At 39.2% G+C, this 14,575-nt stretch overlaps 1 protein-coding gene across 5 annotated transcripts in view; it reads left to right on the top strand.

Moving 5' to 3' along the window:
- LOC149141853 (Asparagine synthase family protein) overlaps positions 1-14,575 on the top strand; it is a 414,294-nt gene that overhangs the window by 117,099 nt on the left and 282,620 nt on the right. For all 5 annotated transcript variants that reach the window (XM_089450144.1, XM_089450142.1, XM_089450145.1 and 2 more), the window contains 2 exons: positions 8,070-8,476; positions 8,666-8,865. In XM_089450144.1, the coding sequence (XP_089306270.1) occupies positions 8,070-8,476; positions 8,666-8,865 (607 nt within the window). The remainder of the gene's footprint in view (positions 1-8,069; positions 8,477-8,665; positions 8,866-14,575) is intronic.

Consider the following 14,575-nt stretch of genomic DNA (forward strand, 5'->3'; position numbering starts at 1 on the left):
ATTGACCCTTCTTCATCTGATACGACCTCATTTGGTTCTCGAGCAACATTCTTCTCTGCACAGAAGTATGCTGGTACAAGTTCTTGAGAGCCTCCCACATCTCAACTGCCATTTCCTTCTCGGCTATATGTGGTACCACATGATCCTTGACCCCGTCAAGGATAATGCACTTGGCCCTCGCCATTGCCTCTTCGTACTTGTCGTTATCATTGAGGTCGACTGGGATAGCTATAACCTTCAAGGCGAAGTTATTGACACGATTCCTGTCAAGCACTGATAAGATTCTGGCCTTTCAGACTGCGCAGTTCGATGCTCCGTCTAGTCTATCCTGGTCTCTTACCTCGTGTAGTGCCATGACGCCCCTCAACTTCCCTCCTGGAAGTTCTCTGTTCGACTCCTCTGAGTCTCTACTTCCCGTCTGGAAGTTCTCTTCTGGACTCCCTCTGAGTCCTGATTTCCCTCCTGGAAATCCTTCTGCTGCTTGTCGAGATGCCCCCTAGTCTGATCGTCTTGTGCAACTGCACTGCTGAATATGGTTCCTCGGCTAGAAACCCTCGGTAGCAACTCCTCTGGCCATGCTTTGTTAGGTACTGTTCTGACTATAGTACCTCACCAGCTGCACTTTGCAATATTTCTGCAACCTTCTGGACTCCAGCAACTGCCTCTCTGTGAACTGCGTCAGCTTCTCTCTGCCTCACGCTGGCTCTGCGTCACCCCAGATGGGTCTGCGTCAGTCTTGGGATGCCCTGCGTCAGCCCTCTGATCCTGTGCGTCAGCAACGTTGGCCTCTTTGAGGCTCTGCGCAGCTCCCAACTTCTTCTGCGTGGCTCTGGCTGGCTTTGCGTCACACTTCTTGGCTTCTGCACTGCTAGAAACAACTTTTGTCACCTTGGGACCACTGTTTTTTGCTGCTCTTGCTCAGCTCGACTGATGTCTTTTAGTCCACTTGTGATTTGCAATCACGCTCTGATACCATGTTGAAGTTTCTAAGTTTACTTAGTTTAGAAACCCTTCATGCACTTTTTTTGATTTATTCCTACCTACTTGTTATTTTTCTTTTAACAAGTTATTTACAAAGTAGATACTGAAAATAAACACCAGTCCATGCTCAACATATTACAGATCAACAACTAAAAGAAACAAGAACAAACACACCACATGACACCATTATTTTTGGACCAATGTCCCCAGAAAAACCCAATGCGGGAAAACCGGTGCAACTATCTGAGGGTTTTCTTATTAAGCAATATCAGAGTACAATCTGGGTGCCAAAACTGGCCTACCCAACAAAGAATTTCCTTAGCAGCTATACCTCACAGTTTGAGAGAAATCTCCTGGCTGAAACCCTGGAAAATCCTTCCGGCAACTCTTTAGCACAAAACTGCTCTGCAACCCCAACATCTACCCAATTTGGATTACGTTAGCCCCTCTTTGTCTCACGCTGGCCCTGCGTCAGCCTCAGGAGGCCCTGCGTGAGCTTTCTGGGCGTCTGCATTAGACACACTGGCCTCTCTGGTGCTCTGCGCAACACTTGGATGCTCTGTGTGGCCCTGCATGAGCCCTTGCTGGCTCTGTGCCACTCTCCTTGGCTGCTGCGCTGCTCTCCCGGCACAATCTTTGCCTTCTTTGTTTCTTGTTTCTTTGTACTCAATGCCCTTCAACTGCTCTTCGATCACTGATTCTATCTCTCTTAGCAAACCCCGCTCTAGAGAATAGAATGACTGATCACTCTGGTGTCCTATCCAAGTGACCCTCAAGCCTCCTCTTATACTTTTTTCTGTTGACATTTCAATGGCCGAGATTAAGTCCCTAATTAATGGCTAAGATTAGATCTGACTTGATCCATGTCTTTTGGACCATTCTAACACAGATTCATATTAATACACATTAATATTTTATTTTCCCTAAGTTTAGACTTAGGGACTCCATTAAAAATATTAATTATTTTAATATCTCCTGATCTGTTTAGAATCTGCCCAAACCCTTTCTGGGTATTGGAGATCTCATGTGCCCCAACCTCTCCATCAAATTTCGTGGCTGGAGCACATCCGATGCTAGCCCAAATCAACAGGTGTTTTTCTTAAAGGGATAAGGAAGGACCAAATGGATGCTAGAGAGAGACCCCTGCTCAAGAAAATCAAGAGATACACAAGAAGCGAGCTTCTAGTAGAAATTCTCGTAAGAAATGAAAGAAGTGGAGTTGCCACTTGAACATGAATCTAGCTCTAGGATCCAAAAGGCAAAAACAAATGGATATAAGGGAGGGCTTCTTGTCTGAGAAATAATAAATGAAAGAAGTGGAGTCGTCACCCAAACAAGAAACGAACCGATATGTCCAGGTGCTAAAAGTGCAGATGAAACGATTAATGAGATGACAAAAGATGAAGCGATGAAAAGATCAAAGGACGCCAAAAAATGTTGTGCTTCTTGACAGGCTAATGAATGGCGGAAAAGATGAAATGATTAAAATGATGTCGAGAAAACCAAGGACAGAAAAACTCTATCCCCGGCAATGGCGCCAAAAAATGTTGTCGCTGTCCGCTGAAATGAAATGATGAGGAAATGTCGTTGAAGCGTCGAGAATAAAATATCCCTGGCAATGGTGCCAAAAAATGTTGGCGTTGCTGGCTAAAGTGAATGATAGAAAGATGTAAGATGAATGTCGTAGAGCCAAGGCCCAATAAATCGGTCCCCTACAACGATGCCAAAAAATGTTGGCGTTGCCGGTAAAAATGATAAAGATGATGAGGAGAATGAAGATAAAATGTTATTGAAGTGCCGAGAATAAAATATCCCTGGCAATGGCGCCAAAAAATGTTGTCGCATAGAATGTCTAGGCACCGCGACAACGGCTCAGATCGGGTGCTGTCACCCTGATCCCCAATCTCTCCATTTAAGCTGTCTCCCTACAACAGGCTAAGTTGGTTAGACCCTATGAAAATGGAATGAAGGAGAACTAGTTGGAAACCAGCCAGTTCAAGAGACAACAGTTGCAAATCAATTACTTGGTCCTAAATTTCCTAGCAAGATAGTTGATTCCATAAGTCACTGGCATCAATTGCTTAAAATCTAATCAAATCCCATAAATCTTGCTAAATCTAAATCAAGTACTTGGTCGCTTCACTGCGTCTCCTGAACTGGCTGGTTTCCAACTAGTTCTCCTTCACTCCATTTTCGTAGGGTCTACCCCCCTTAGCCTGCTGTAGCCTGTAGGGAGACAGCTTAAACGGAGAAATTGGGGATCAGGGTGACAACCCTCGATCTGAGCCGTTGTCGCAGTGCCTAGACATTCTATGCGATAACAGGGTCCTTGATGTATCCATCAATGCTAGGCCGAATAATTTTTTTGCTGTGAATACACTTGGCTAGTTCATGGTGGAGCCGAGATAGTTTCATTGGGTGGTAGCAAAGCATGGGTTGAGATATCTGCAAGGTACAATGGGCTTTGGATTAAGATATGTTGGAGTTGGTGGAGTAGAGTTGTAGGGGTGCACAAATTCTGATTGGGTTGGGATTGTCGTGGACCAAAAGTCCACATTTGGATGTTATTTCAACTTAGGATTAGTTGTGATCTTGTGGTGTAGTAGGAAGCAACAATCAGTGGCATTTAGCTCAATAGAGGTAGAGTACATGGCAACAAATGCTCATAGGATTATTTGGTCTTGAGTTGGATTCCACAATGGTTCACTGCGATAGATAGAGTTGCATTAAGCTCTTTGAAAATCCCGTGTTTCATGGCATATCCAAATATATAGAGATTTCAGATTAGATATCATTTTATCAAAGACAAGGTCTAGAGGTGCTGTGAGATTGCAATACATTTCCACAAAGGAGCAGGAAGCAAATATTCCCACCAAGCCTCTAGTGAAAGGGAAGTTCGAGTTATATAGGGACAAGTTGGGGGTGGTGAAGAATCCCTTGTTGAGAAATCTATAGGGCAATGATTAGAGTGATTTCTCTTTCCTTGATAACTGCTTGTGATGTATTTTAACTTTTTTCTTACTTATTAACTTCTTTACTTATTATTATGTTTGTATATCATCAAACATCTACCAAAACAAGAAGAACAAGAACACATAATATAGGTTGCAAGCCATGGCCAAAACCTCTCCATCTGAGAGGAAAACCTGCAAATCTCTTCTCTTCCTTATAGATTCTTCAATTGACAAATTCCAAGACCTCTAAACCAAGACCAATACCCTCCAAGACCAAGTCCAACCTTTTTGGATGATGTGCTTTCCTTGAACAAGTCAAACCTAGTCAAATCTCTTCCAGTAGCACAACTTCGACCCCTAGCTGCAGAATTTCGGCCTCCACTGCAAACCTGAAATTTTCGGCCCTCCTACAGTTGCTGTTGCCACACGTGTGAGCTTTGTTTAGCCTTCCAAGGCTTCCTCAGACCTTCGCTTGGCTTTCTCTTCCTTTTGGAGCTTGAGGATGGCTTCTTGTGACCTTCACTTGACCTTCTTTCCTTCCCTTCTTCAAGATCGAACTTGTAGAAGAAAACCCTAGATCTGTTGCAGAAACCCTAGCCTTCCTTCGCACGTGTGAGAGAGAAATAGCCCAAAAAAAGTCTCCTTTGTCCTCTTCCTTCTTCGTTGCCTTCTTCTTGTTCCTTCTTCGCTTGGATGAATGTGCTTCAAGGAGGTCGAGTTTCCTCCTTTATATAGGCTTCTCAAGGTGGACGTGGCTCCTCAAATTAGGCTGACTTGCCAGCTGCTAGGCCGACTTGGTCTTGAAGGGTATTTTGACACTTTTAAGGACAAAAATAATTTTCTTTACAAGTTACAATGTGCCCGATGGGGTCTTCAACTTATGACAATGACTCTTTTGACTTCTTGACCTAGGACCAACCCTAGAAGCACTCAATGGGTGCTTGACCTATAAAATAAAAGACCTTGAGCATGAAACCCATGCTCCAAAAATAATAATAATAATTTTCTTTCATTTTATAATTTACAAGAATCAAAAGTACATTTCATATTTATGAAGACCGAACCTAGTTACACATTTTTCAACATCCCTTCCTTGCTAGGAGGGATTGTTGAAGGTTTTGGTAGTTTCGAAAGGTTTTCTACATGAGCTTGGTGCCTTAGCATGTAGGAGATGGTTGATTGCCTCTTTAGGTGCTTGCTTGGTGGAGTAAGTGATTTGTGACTTCTTTCCTAAGTCTAACTTAGGAAAAGTACAATAATTAATCCCAGTTAATTATTGTGGACTATTAAGCCAAAGTACTAAGGGTAAATAATAAATTTATTGAAGTGACTTAGATATGATCTTAACTATTGATTTGAAGTGAGTTGAGATCTAATCTCGATCGTCAATCACTTAGGAGAGTAGGATTAGGGATTTGGCTTAATGAAGTTATAAAATAAGCCTAAGGGGGAGGCAAAGACACACAAGAAGAGGAAGTGATTTTCTCTAGACCAAGAGGCTCAGCTAGATTGAAGAGAAGGGAGGAAGAGCCTGAGGGAATTTTAGGAGTATTTCCGGGATGGCGAGTTTAGGAAATCAAGAGGCTGAGTAGCTGAAGTGTAGAGGAGGTTGAGTTGTGGAGAGACAAGTTCCAGTGGGGGGCAAGTTACAGGTTCCAACAATGCATTTTTTCTTCTCTGTCGGTCTAGGCCTGTATTTTCCTGAGAATTTTAATGAAGGAAAATTGTTACGAGTGCATACTTACTGTTGTCATGTGATTGATCCCTCTGATTTTATTTTTCTGCTGTAAATATTTTATTTCAGAATTTAAATACCATTGATTTTATTTTCGTAGCAATTCAGAATTTTATTTAATAATTTTCTGGGAATAAAAAATTGTTGAGGTGTAAATAGATCTGGACTGATATTGGAAATTTAACACTCATTATTAGACTCCATTTTGTTTCTGTTGAAAATTTTCATTAAAGGTTACTTTGATTATGAAGCTTATATAACCCTTGATACCAAAAACGTTAATCATTCCCTTAATAGAGTCCTATAATATATCCTCCTTACGAATGGTATTGTTTAAATTTGAATCACCCCCTTGTTTAACTCATATTAAATGATTCTTTTTAACTGTTTTTTGTTTCGTTTGTTTTGTTTTTTTTTTTTTTTTCCGTTAATTATTACTTTGACCTTTAATTTGGTATGCTTACCAGTGATCCTATTAACCTTTGACACTTCTAAATTAAAGTGAAAACCTTGGCAAATTTGGATGTACTTTTTATTTTTTTGAAAGACTTTGGTGCTTTGAGCATTTAGTCATGTTTAAACCCCTAATAATTAATTAATGGTCATGACTTGGAATGGGAGATGGGCAGCATTCGATCTAGGTTAGTATTCATCTTGATGATTTTGTATTTATCTCTTATGGACAGTGCGTCTCTGTGAATAATTACAGCAATAGAGGATGGTAGTATTTGGATCAGGGTATGATTATGTGTGGTGCTGAGAACTGTTTGCGCTGCCCCTTTATTTTACCGATAGTTACAACATATAACCCTATTGCCGGTAATAGAAACGGGAAATGAATTCCCATGAATTCCCATGAATTTGAAAACAGTGATTTGGACTTAGTTTAATTCTGGTCATTGAATGATATACTTCTCTTATAATTATATTGGATGGTGGCTCAATTGATGGTTGTCACTGCCACAGTTGGTAGATGCACAAAGAGACTCCTGACATAGACATTTTACAATTATATTGACTAGGCTTTTACTCGATTATCCTTGCACTGATCTTTATGAGATGATTTGTAACCTAGTTATGAGAAATTGAATTGGCAAAACAGACCCTACCAATGCAGTGTGTATCTTTCAATGATCTATTTTTTGTCGAGCTTTTGTTTGTAGACTTGTGGCTTTAGACATACACTCTGATTTTCTGTTCTTATTGATTATTTCTTCCACAGTGCTTCTTGAGAATGAAATAGCCAAATGCTAGTTTATGGTCAAAGACCAAGATCAGGGGAACACTGATAATTGAGTGGTCAAGGTCTAGATCTGAAACATAGCTCTGATACCAAATGGAATGAACAAAGTTCATTTCATGAACATTACATGAACAACTTGGTTCATAAACTGAATATCCAAAATAAATGGGTTAATATAAAATAATCCAGACAGATTAAATAATATATTGAAAGTATGATATGAGGGATGATGATTACAGTGATGAATGGGCTAGGCATTCGTAAGCCTCAAGGTAACCTTTCATGTAAAGCCTAAAGGTGTGTCTTTATGCAACACACCTTTTAATTATATTATTTAAGTTCTATACTATATGTATATATATATATATATACACCTTTTAATTATATTATTTAAGTTCTATACTATATATATATATATCTATATATATATATATATATATATATATATATATAACCCTAGTTTTTCCTTGCCCTGAAGCTCCATTAACATCTTTTCCTTGTATCAGAACCTTCATTAGTAATTTAAAATTTGAAACACCTCATAAACTGCTTGTGTGCCTCTCGTAGGATTTTTTAAGCAGAGTAAGTTGAGATTTAACGTTTTTATGAGCTTAAAGAACAGTTTGGATTATGGAGGGATCATGTCTGCTTTTACACATCTAAAATAATATTATCAAATTGAAATCTCCCAAGCAGATAACATGTATCTAAGGTCGAATTGGAGTACTGATTTTTCTCCTACAGCAGGTTATGGTTACATGTGAGGGTATTTTTATTTCTTGATAGTAAAGATTGTTGCTGTTCTTTTGCTGCACCCAATTCCTTTACATTTTCTGTGTGTGGTAGTCTTTCATGTCTTTCTTTGTTTTTCCTCCTTATTGTGATCCATAAAGTGGATCTTGAGCATTGAGATTTTTTGAGTGTAACTTGAAACAGTATTTTAAGTTTGAGATCCTAAGAGCATGCAATTTGTTTGTTTTAATGCCCATGAAAGTTTTTGAATTTCATTTTCAAATTTGCCTCACATAAAATTCCTGGATATAGAAGTTTCAGCTTTTGTAAATGTTTTCATTGAATTTAGCCTTCTGGCAGTGATTAATCATTTTGGGACGTACATGAAGCATGGATTTAGATTGTCGGATGCCACCTGTGGCAGGAATGAAGATGTAGGTGCTCAGTATCAAAGTTATAATTATATGCTGGTGAATGGAACTGAAGGTTCAGATGATCTTGAGTACTGGGATGAATTGGCATGTGGAATTTACAGTATATCCTTGGAAACTACTAAAGGCTCTGGCTGTAATGGAAGAGATTCCTCTCTTATGCTTGTTGGCAGAGTTAAAAAGCATAGCTGGTCTAATCCCCAATTGAAGAAACTGCTAGAATGGCAACGGGATCTGGTTGAGCCTGGATCAAATGATAGCATTATAAGCAAGTCCAACTGTTGTAACCTGGATGTAGACAACATTTTCAGCAAGGACAATTTCTGGAAATCATCTGTCACAGAGAGGAAATCAGCAAAGTTGGGCTATCAGGAGTTCTGTAATGCAGATCAAACGAAAGGTAGGGTTGCTGTGAAAGATAGCGAGGGCAATGGAAAAATGGTTTGCAGAGGTTCTTTAGGGCAACTAGCAATTGACAAAGCACATCAGTCTGAAGTGATTCAGCTGTTTAAAAGCATGTATTATATTTCTGTGAATTCGTCTGTGCAACAAAATAATGCTAACATGCAGGTTTCTCTTGGATTATCAGATTCTCAGATTCCATGTGACTTGTCAAACTTTGCGACCATTAGCGGTGACATTCATATCGACTCTTCCTCCACACAAGCTACTGGATTTCAGCAAATGGCAGAAATTCTTAAAGATTCCAATATTTGTTCAGTACAACGTGTTGTTTTTGCACTTAAGCAAGCTGTTATGCGTCGTGCATGTCAAAGCCAATCTAACAAGGTTGTAAAACTTTGGTCCCATATTTTTATTTGGAAATGCAACAAAAGCTATTTTGTTTACATTAAGGCAAACTACATGCAAATTGAATATTTTGTTGTTCATTTTAGGAGCAGACTACACATAATATCTCTTGTTTACTTCATGATAAGTGTGTAAATCTCCTTTACTGAAATTTTTTGATTAGTATTCTGTATTTTGCATTGTAAATATTTTCATATTATATGTTTTAACTTGCTCTGTGATGACTTGCCTTTTGCTGTTGACACCTCCTCAATTTCATTGTCATTTTTCAGTAATTCATTATATACTAGTGAATGTGTTGACATCACAATAATAACTCTTTAAATTGAGTAACGATTGGTGCTTGTGTTTGTTGAACACCTTACTAATCTCATATTGGTGTGGCTTCATTTTCATAATTTGCTTGTCCTGGCAGATTGTGTGAGAGGCACTCGCAACTAAACTGGACATCAGCCTAAGTTCTGTGATTTTCTACAGAGAGAGACTTCTCCAAGACTGCAGTTCTTAGCCAAAAGGTGTATCTGCTGGAATTGATGCAGAAAGAGGTACCTTTGAGACTGCAGTTCTTAGCTAAAAGGTGTCTACAGGGAAGTTGATACTGAAACTTATTACCACATGGAATAGAAGTCTTGCAAAGATCTGGCAAGATGCTAGAGTGGCACCACACATGACAAGTGCCCGTTGTTGCCTCAGCACGAGTCCCCATTCTTTAGGCAAACTCATAAAATGCCACAAGAGGTTTCCCTAAATATTCCACCACAACATTAGTGGAATGGTGCTTATGAAATCTCTATTAGGTGATGGGGTCTAGGAGCGAGTTTAAACAATTGCCAATCTGAAAATAATAATTTACTGCAGAATAATGCAAACGAACAATCAGAACACTCAATAAATGAAGAATAAATTCTTTAACAAAACACAAAATTGAGTGTAAGGCAATCCTTACCAACTCTAGGATGATTTTTGTTGATATTAACTTTGGTGTGAGGCTATAAAATAAACTTTTTGCTTGCTGTTCTGGACTTGCAAACCTGCAATTCTGTAATATCCTCTTTTCTAAAATTTGCTATTTTAACCCACAAATTTTCAAAATTTTCTTTGAGGACTTTTGTCAAACTTTTAGTGAGCAAACATTTTCACAAACACTTGGCAAATAAAATAAATAACATGTAAAGAAAGAATATTGCAAGGGCAACCAAAAATTTTATTAGCTGAAATAGAGGGTTTACATGCAAATATCAGCTTTATGAACTTGGACACCTCTCTGGCAAATGGCTGAACCAACTTGACCTCCAAAGATAATGACTTCAGCAAAATGAATCAATTACCAGCAAATGAATACACACTTTGGCAAATGGATCTAACCTTGGCAAATGAATATCAACCCTAGCAAAATGGATAGAACCTCAACAAATAAGTGTCAACTTTGACAAGATGGATAAAACCCCAACAAATAAATATCAACGCCAACAAAATGGATAGAATTCTCAACAAATACCACAACCCAGTAAATAATATCTGCAAACAAACTCGACTCTGATTAGTTAATGAAGCTCGACCTAGTAGTTGAGATGAATTTGTCCGAATGAAGATGGTGACAAGAGATAAATTTAGCCTTCTCAATAAATTTGATCCCAATAGCAGCAACTCGATCTCCGAAAAATATATATAAATTCACCTATTTGAGATATAGCTGCAAATTAACTTGCAATTCAAGCACAAATTGAAATCTGAATAATTTCCCCACAATGCCAACTAGGGTGGCAATGGTTGTTAGAAAACCACGAAGGCAGAAATATTTTCTTTAGTTGATAATCACTTGTGATATCTTTGAATTCTTTTGCATCTTTCTTATGTTATTCTTTTATCTTAGTTCATCAAGCAATTATCAAAAACAAAATATGAAGATCAGGGACACCAGATGTAGGCGGACAGCCAGAGCTAAAACCCCTATATAGGAGACAACTCAGTCAAGAACTCTTCCTTCAGTTATTCAAGTTGAGATGGACTAAGACCCTAGACCAACAAACTTTCCTCCTCCACCGAATCAGTCTTCTAAGAAGATATAGTAGTCTCTTCTTATCCAGAAGCTCCAGCCCAACAACGATCCAAAAATTCGACTTCCCAGTTGCAGTTTTTCTCTGGTTTATTTCTCCTACTTGTTTAATTATTAACAAGTTATTTAACCATATAAATATCGAAATAAACACAATACAGTCTCAACCATCTATAGATCAGCAACTGAAAGAAATGAACAAACACACAAAGGACACTGTTATTTCTAGACAATCGTCCCCGAAAATACCCAACTTGGGAAAACTGGTGCAACAATTCTGAGGGTTATATTATTATGCAATCTTTTTGAGTACAACTGGGTGCCAAACTGGCTCACCCGACAGAGAAAATAATCCTGTAGTAATACCTCTCTATTCGGAAGCAGATATTTGGAAAGTCTGCCCGACAAAACCCTCTCCAGTACAATCTGAAGCTCAGTGTCAGCCCTCCTGGCCTTTGCGTCAGCTTGAAACCCTCCGCATCAGGCTTCTAAGGCTCTACCCAGCCTCTCTGGCCCTCTGCGTCACTCCTGCAGCCTCTGCGTGGATGACGCAGGCCCTTCTGGCCTTTGTGCTGTCTCTGCTAGCCTCTGCGTGGCTCCCTCTGGCTTTGCGTCTGCCTCTCTGCCTCTGCGCTGGTCTTCCAGCACTATCTCCGCCTCTATGGCTCATACTCATTGCCCCTCTTTGCAAACTGATCACTGATTCGATTTCTCTTAGCAAACCCTGCTCTAGAAAATTGAATGACTGATCACACTGGTGTATTCTCCAACTGACCCTCAAACTTTCTCTTATACTTTTCATGTTGGTCCTTCAATGGCCGAGATTACATCTCTAATCAACGACTAAGATTAGATTTGGTTTGATCCATGTCATTTAGAATCTTCTAACCTTGTTTTATATTAGTACCCATTAATATTTTTTTTTTCCCAAGTTTAGACTTAGGAACTCCATTAAAAATATTAATTATTTTAATATCTCCTTAATGGGTAGAATCTGCCCAAACCATTTCTGGGTCTTGGAGATCTCATGTGCTTTGGCCTCTCCACCTAAGTAACTAGATTCATTATATAGGGGCCACGTGTCAGAATCCGGCGTGTCAGACACGATTCGTCCAAAAAACGTGTCCCAAAAACAGGATTCGTCGAATCCTATCAGGATTCTTCGAATCCCAAACGTGTCCTGAAATTCTCCAATGTGTCCCGATTTTTCACTGCGTGTCCCAATTTCCAAGATTCGTTTAGCGGAGGTATGCCAACGGATTTTCTAAATTTGCACGTCCTAGTAGTATTGTGCTAAACCATTTCACTAGTTTTGCAGGGTTCCTCTAGCGGCAACAGAACCCTGGCAGACATAGAACCCTAATTTTGAAATAATTTGTTTCTTTCTGCATGCACTCGCAGAAATAAGTGTCTCGTTTATTTCCTTTGAATAAAATATTTAACGAACAAAAACGATCGAATCGATGCGCTTTCTCTTTTACTGATGTTCAATCCGCACCCTGATTCTTTTTAACTGGCTTTCAATTTGTACCCTAGTTCTTTTAAATAATAATTTGTTTGGAGGGACAAATGGATAAAACTGCCAGACCGACCATCACCGGAGGTATGCCCACGGATTTTCTAAATTTGCAGGTCCTATTTGTATTGTGTTAAGCCATTTCACTAGTTTTGCTGCCTCTACGGGCAACACAACCCTCGCATAGATAAGAACCCTAATCTTCGCAAACCTAATATTTTGAAATACTTTATTTCTTTCTAGATGTTTAATTCTTAAATAGCTTAGGTTTTGGGTCAATGTTTTTTTCTTTCCTGCTAAATCATTGGTCAATTTTGTAAAGAGGTGGCATCCTCACCAATTCTAGCAGCATAGATTATTACCAATGTTGGTAGCATATCCTCACCAATGCTGGCAGCATAGATTGTTACTAATATTGATATCCTCTATGTTTGAAATCAATAAATTTGTATCATTAATTAAAATTTGTGTAAGAATTATCTAATTTTTAATATATATATATATATATATATATATATATTTTTAATAAAATAATATATAACGAATCCTATGTGTCCTGTTCCGGGGGGTCAACGTGTCCGAATCCGATACTACGAATCCCGAATCCTACGAATCCCGAATCCCAGTGTCAGGTGACTTAGCTCTCCACCAATTTTCATGGCTAGAGCACATCCGATGCTACTGCAAATCAACACTTGATCCCTATTTCTCTTCTTATTTCTTGGATTCTCAGGACAATGACTCTTGTAATGACCCATCTTGTGGCAATTGTAACATTCAACCTTGGATAGGTCCATTTTCTTCTTTGGTCCTTTGAACTTCTTGAAGGTTCCCTTCTTCTTGTGATGAGAAGAATACACATTCGAGGTGTTTTCTTCATCCTCCTTTTTGCCACTGATATTCTAGCTTCTTCTTGACTACATGCATTCCACATTTGTTCAAATGTTGGAGTATCCTTCCAACTGTTAAGTCTTGATGCAAAAGCACTCCAAGATTTAGGTAGTCCTAGAAGGGCAGTAATTACGAGCTCCTTTTCTGGGACAACTTCATCTATTGCTTGGAGTTCATCCCTGATTCTAGATATCCTTATAAAGTATGATGAAACAATATCATCATTTGAAATCTTAACAGTTCTTAGTTCATTCTTGATGCTTGCTATTTGATCAATGTTCTTGATTGTGAATAACTTGGAGAGAGCCTCATACATTTCTTGAGCGAAATTTATGTTGGATATGTATGGAATTAAGTTATCCTTAACTCCATCCACTATTAGATTCATAGCCACGATTTCAAGTTCTCTAAACTTCTTTCTCTGCATTACTTGATTCATCAATAGGATTCTTGACTTTTCCTTGAACAAGATCTACAACTTTGTTCTTTTCCAGAATGAGATCTGTTACCTCTCAAACTAGCAGGTGTCCTAAAGGGGGATCCTTGAAGGGCTACTACTAGGCTAAGGGAAACAATGGAGCAATAGCCCACTGTCACCTCGGCTAAGGCTCCTTGCTCTTTACGGACTTTCACTGATGGGAGGAGACCCGTTATGATGAGGATCACTAAATGGATAGACCAATGATAGGGTGAGGGGTGATCCTAGAAGCCTATTCACAAGAGAGGCTCAAATATGTGGCTTGCTTGCTTTGGAGGCAAGGTTTAAAGCTCTCAAGGAAGGGCTTAAGGGGAATTTCAAGGTTTAGGTTTAGGGTATGTATCTTATAATGGAGGTTCCTAGGCCTTGAAATTCTTGTGAAAGCTTGGATTCCCAGTGATCCTTGAAGAATTACCCTTAATAGTGTATGGGACCACACAGGGCCAAGTGGACCCGGGGTAGGTCAAAGGGGTAGGGTTTAGCAACCAATGATATGCTTGACCTATTCCGAAGGGGGAAAGGGACCAAAGAAATAATTTTTAATGCAAGACAATGTGAGGGTCCCAATGAGGCTTCTAGCCTAAGGAAACCAAGGGCAAGATTCAATCTCGAGGTTAGGGCTTGAGATATCTCAAGATCCCATTGTCAGAATTTCTTCAAAATTGGAGGGCACCTAGGAGACACACCAACGCAATAGGGTCCAAGAGATCGAACTTTTTTGATGGGTGGTTTACAAGATAAATGATGC

Source organism: Pinus tabuliformis, chromosome X (assembly GCF_031772625.1).
Source record: "Pinus tabuliformis cultivar Carrire ecotype Pingquan chromosome X, CPIR1, whole genome shotgun sequence".
Classification (NCBI taxonomy): Eukaryota; Viridiplantae; Streptophyta; class Pinopsida; order Pinales; family Pinaceae; genus Pinus; species Pinus tabuliformis.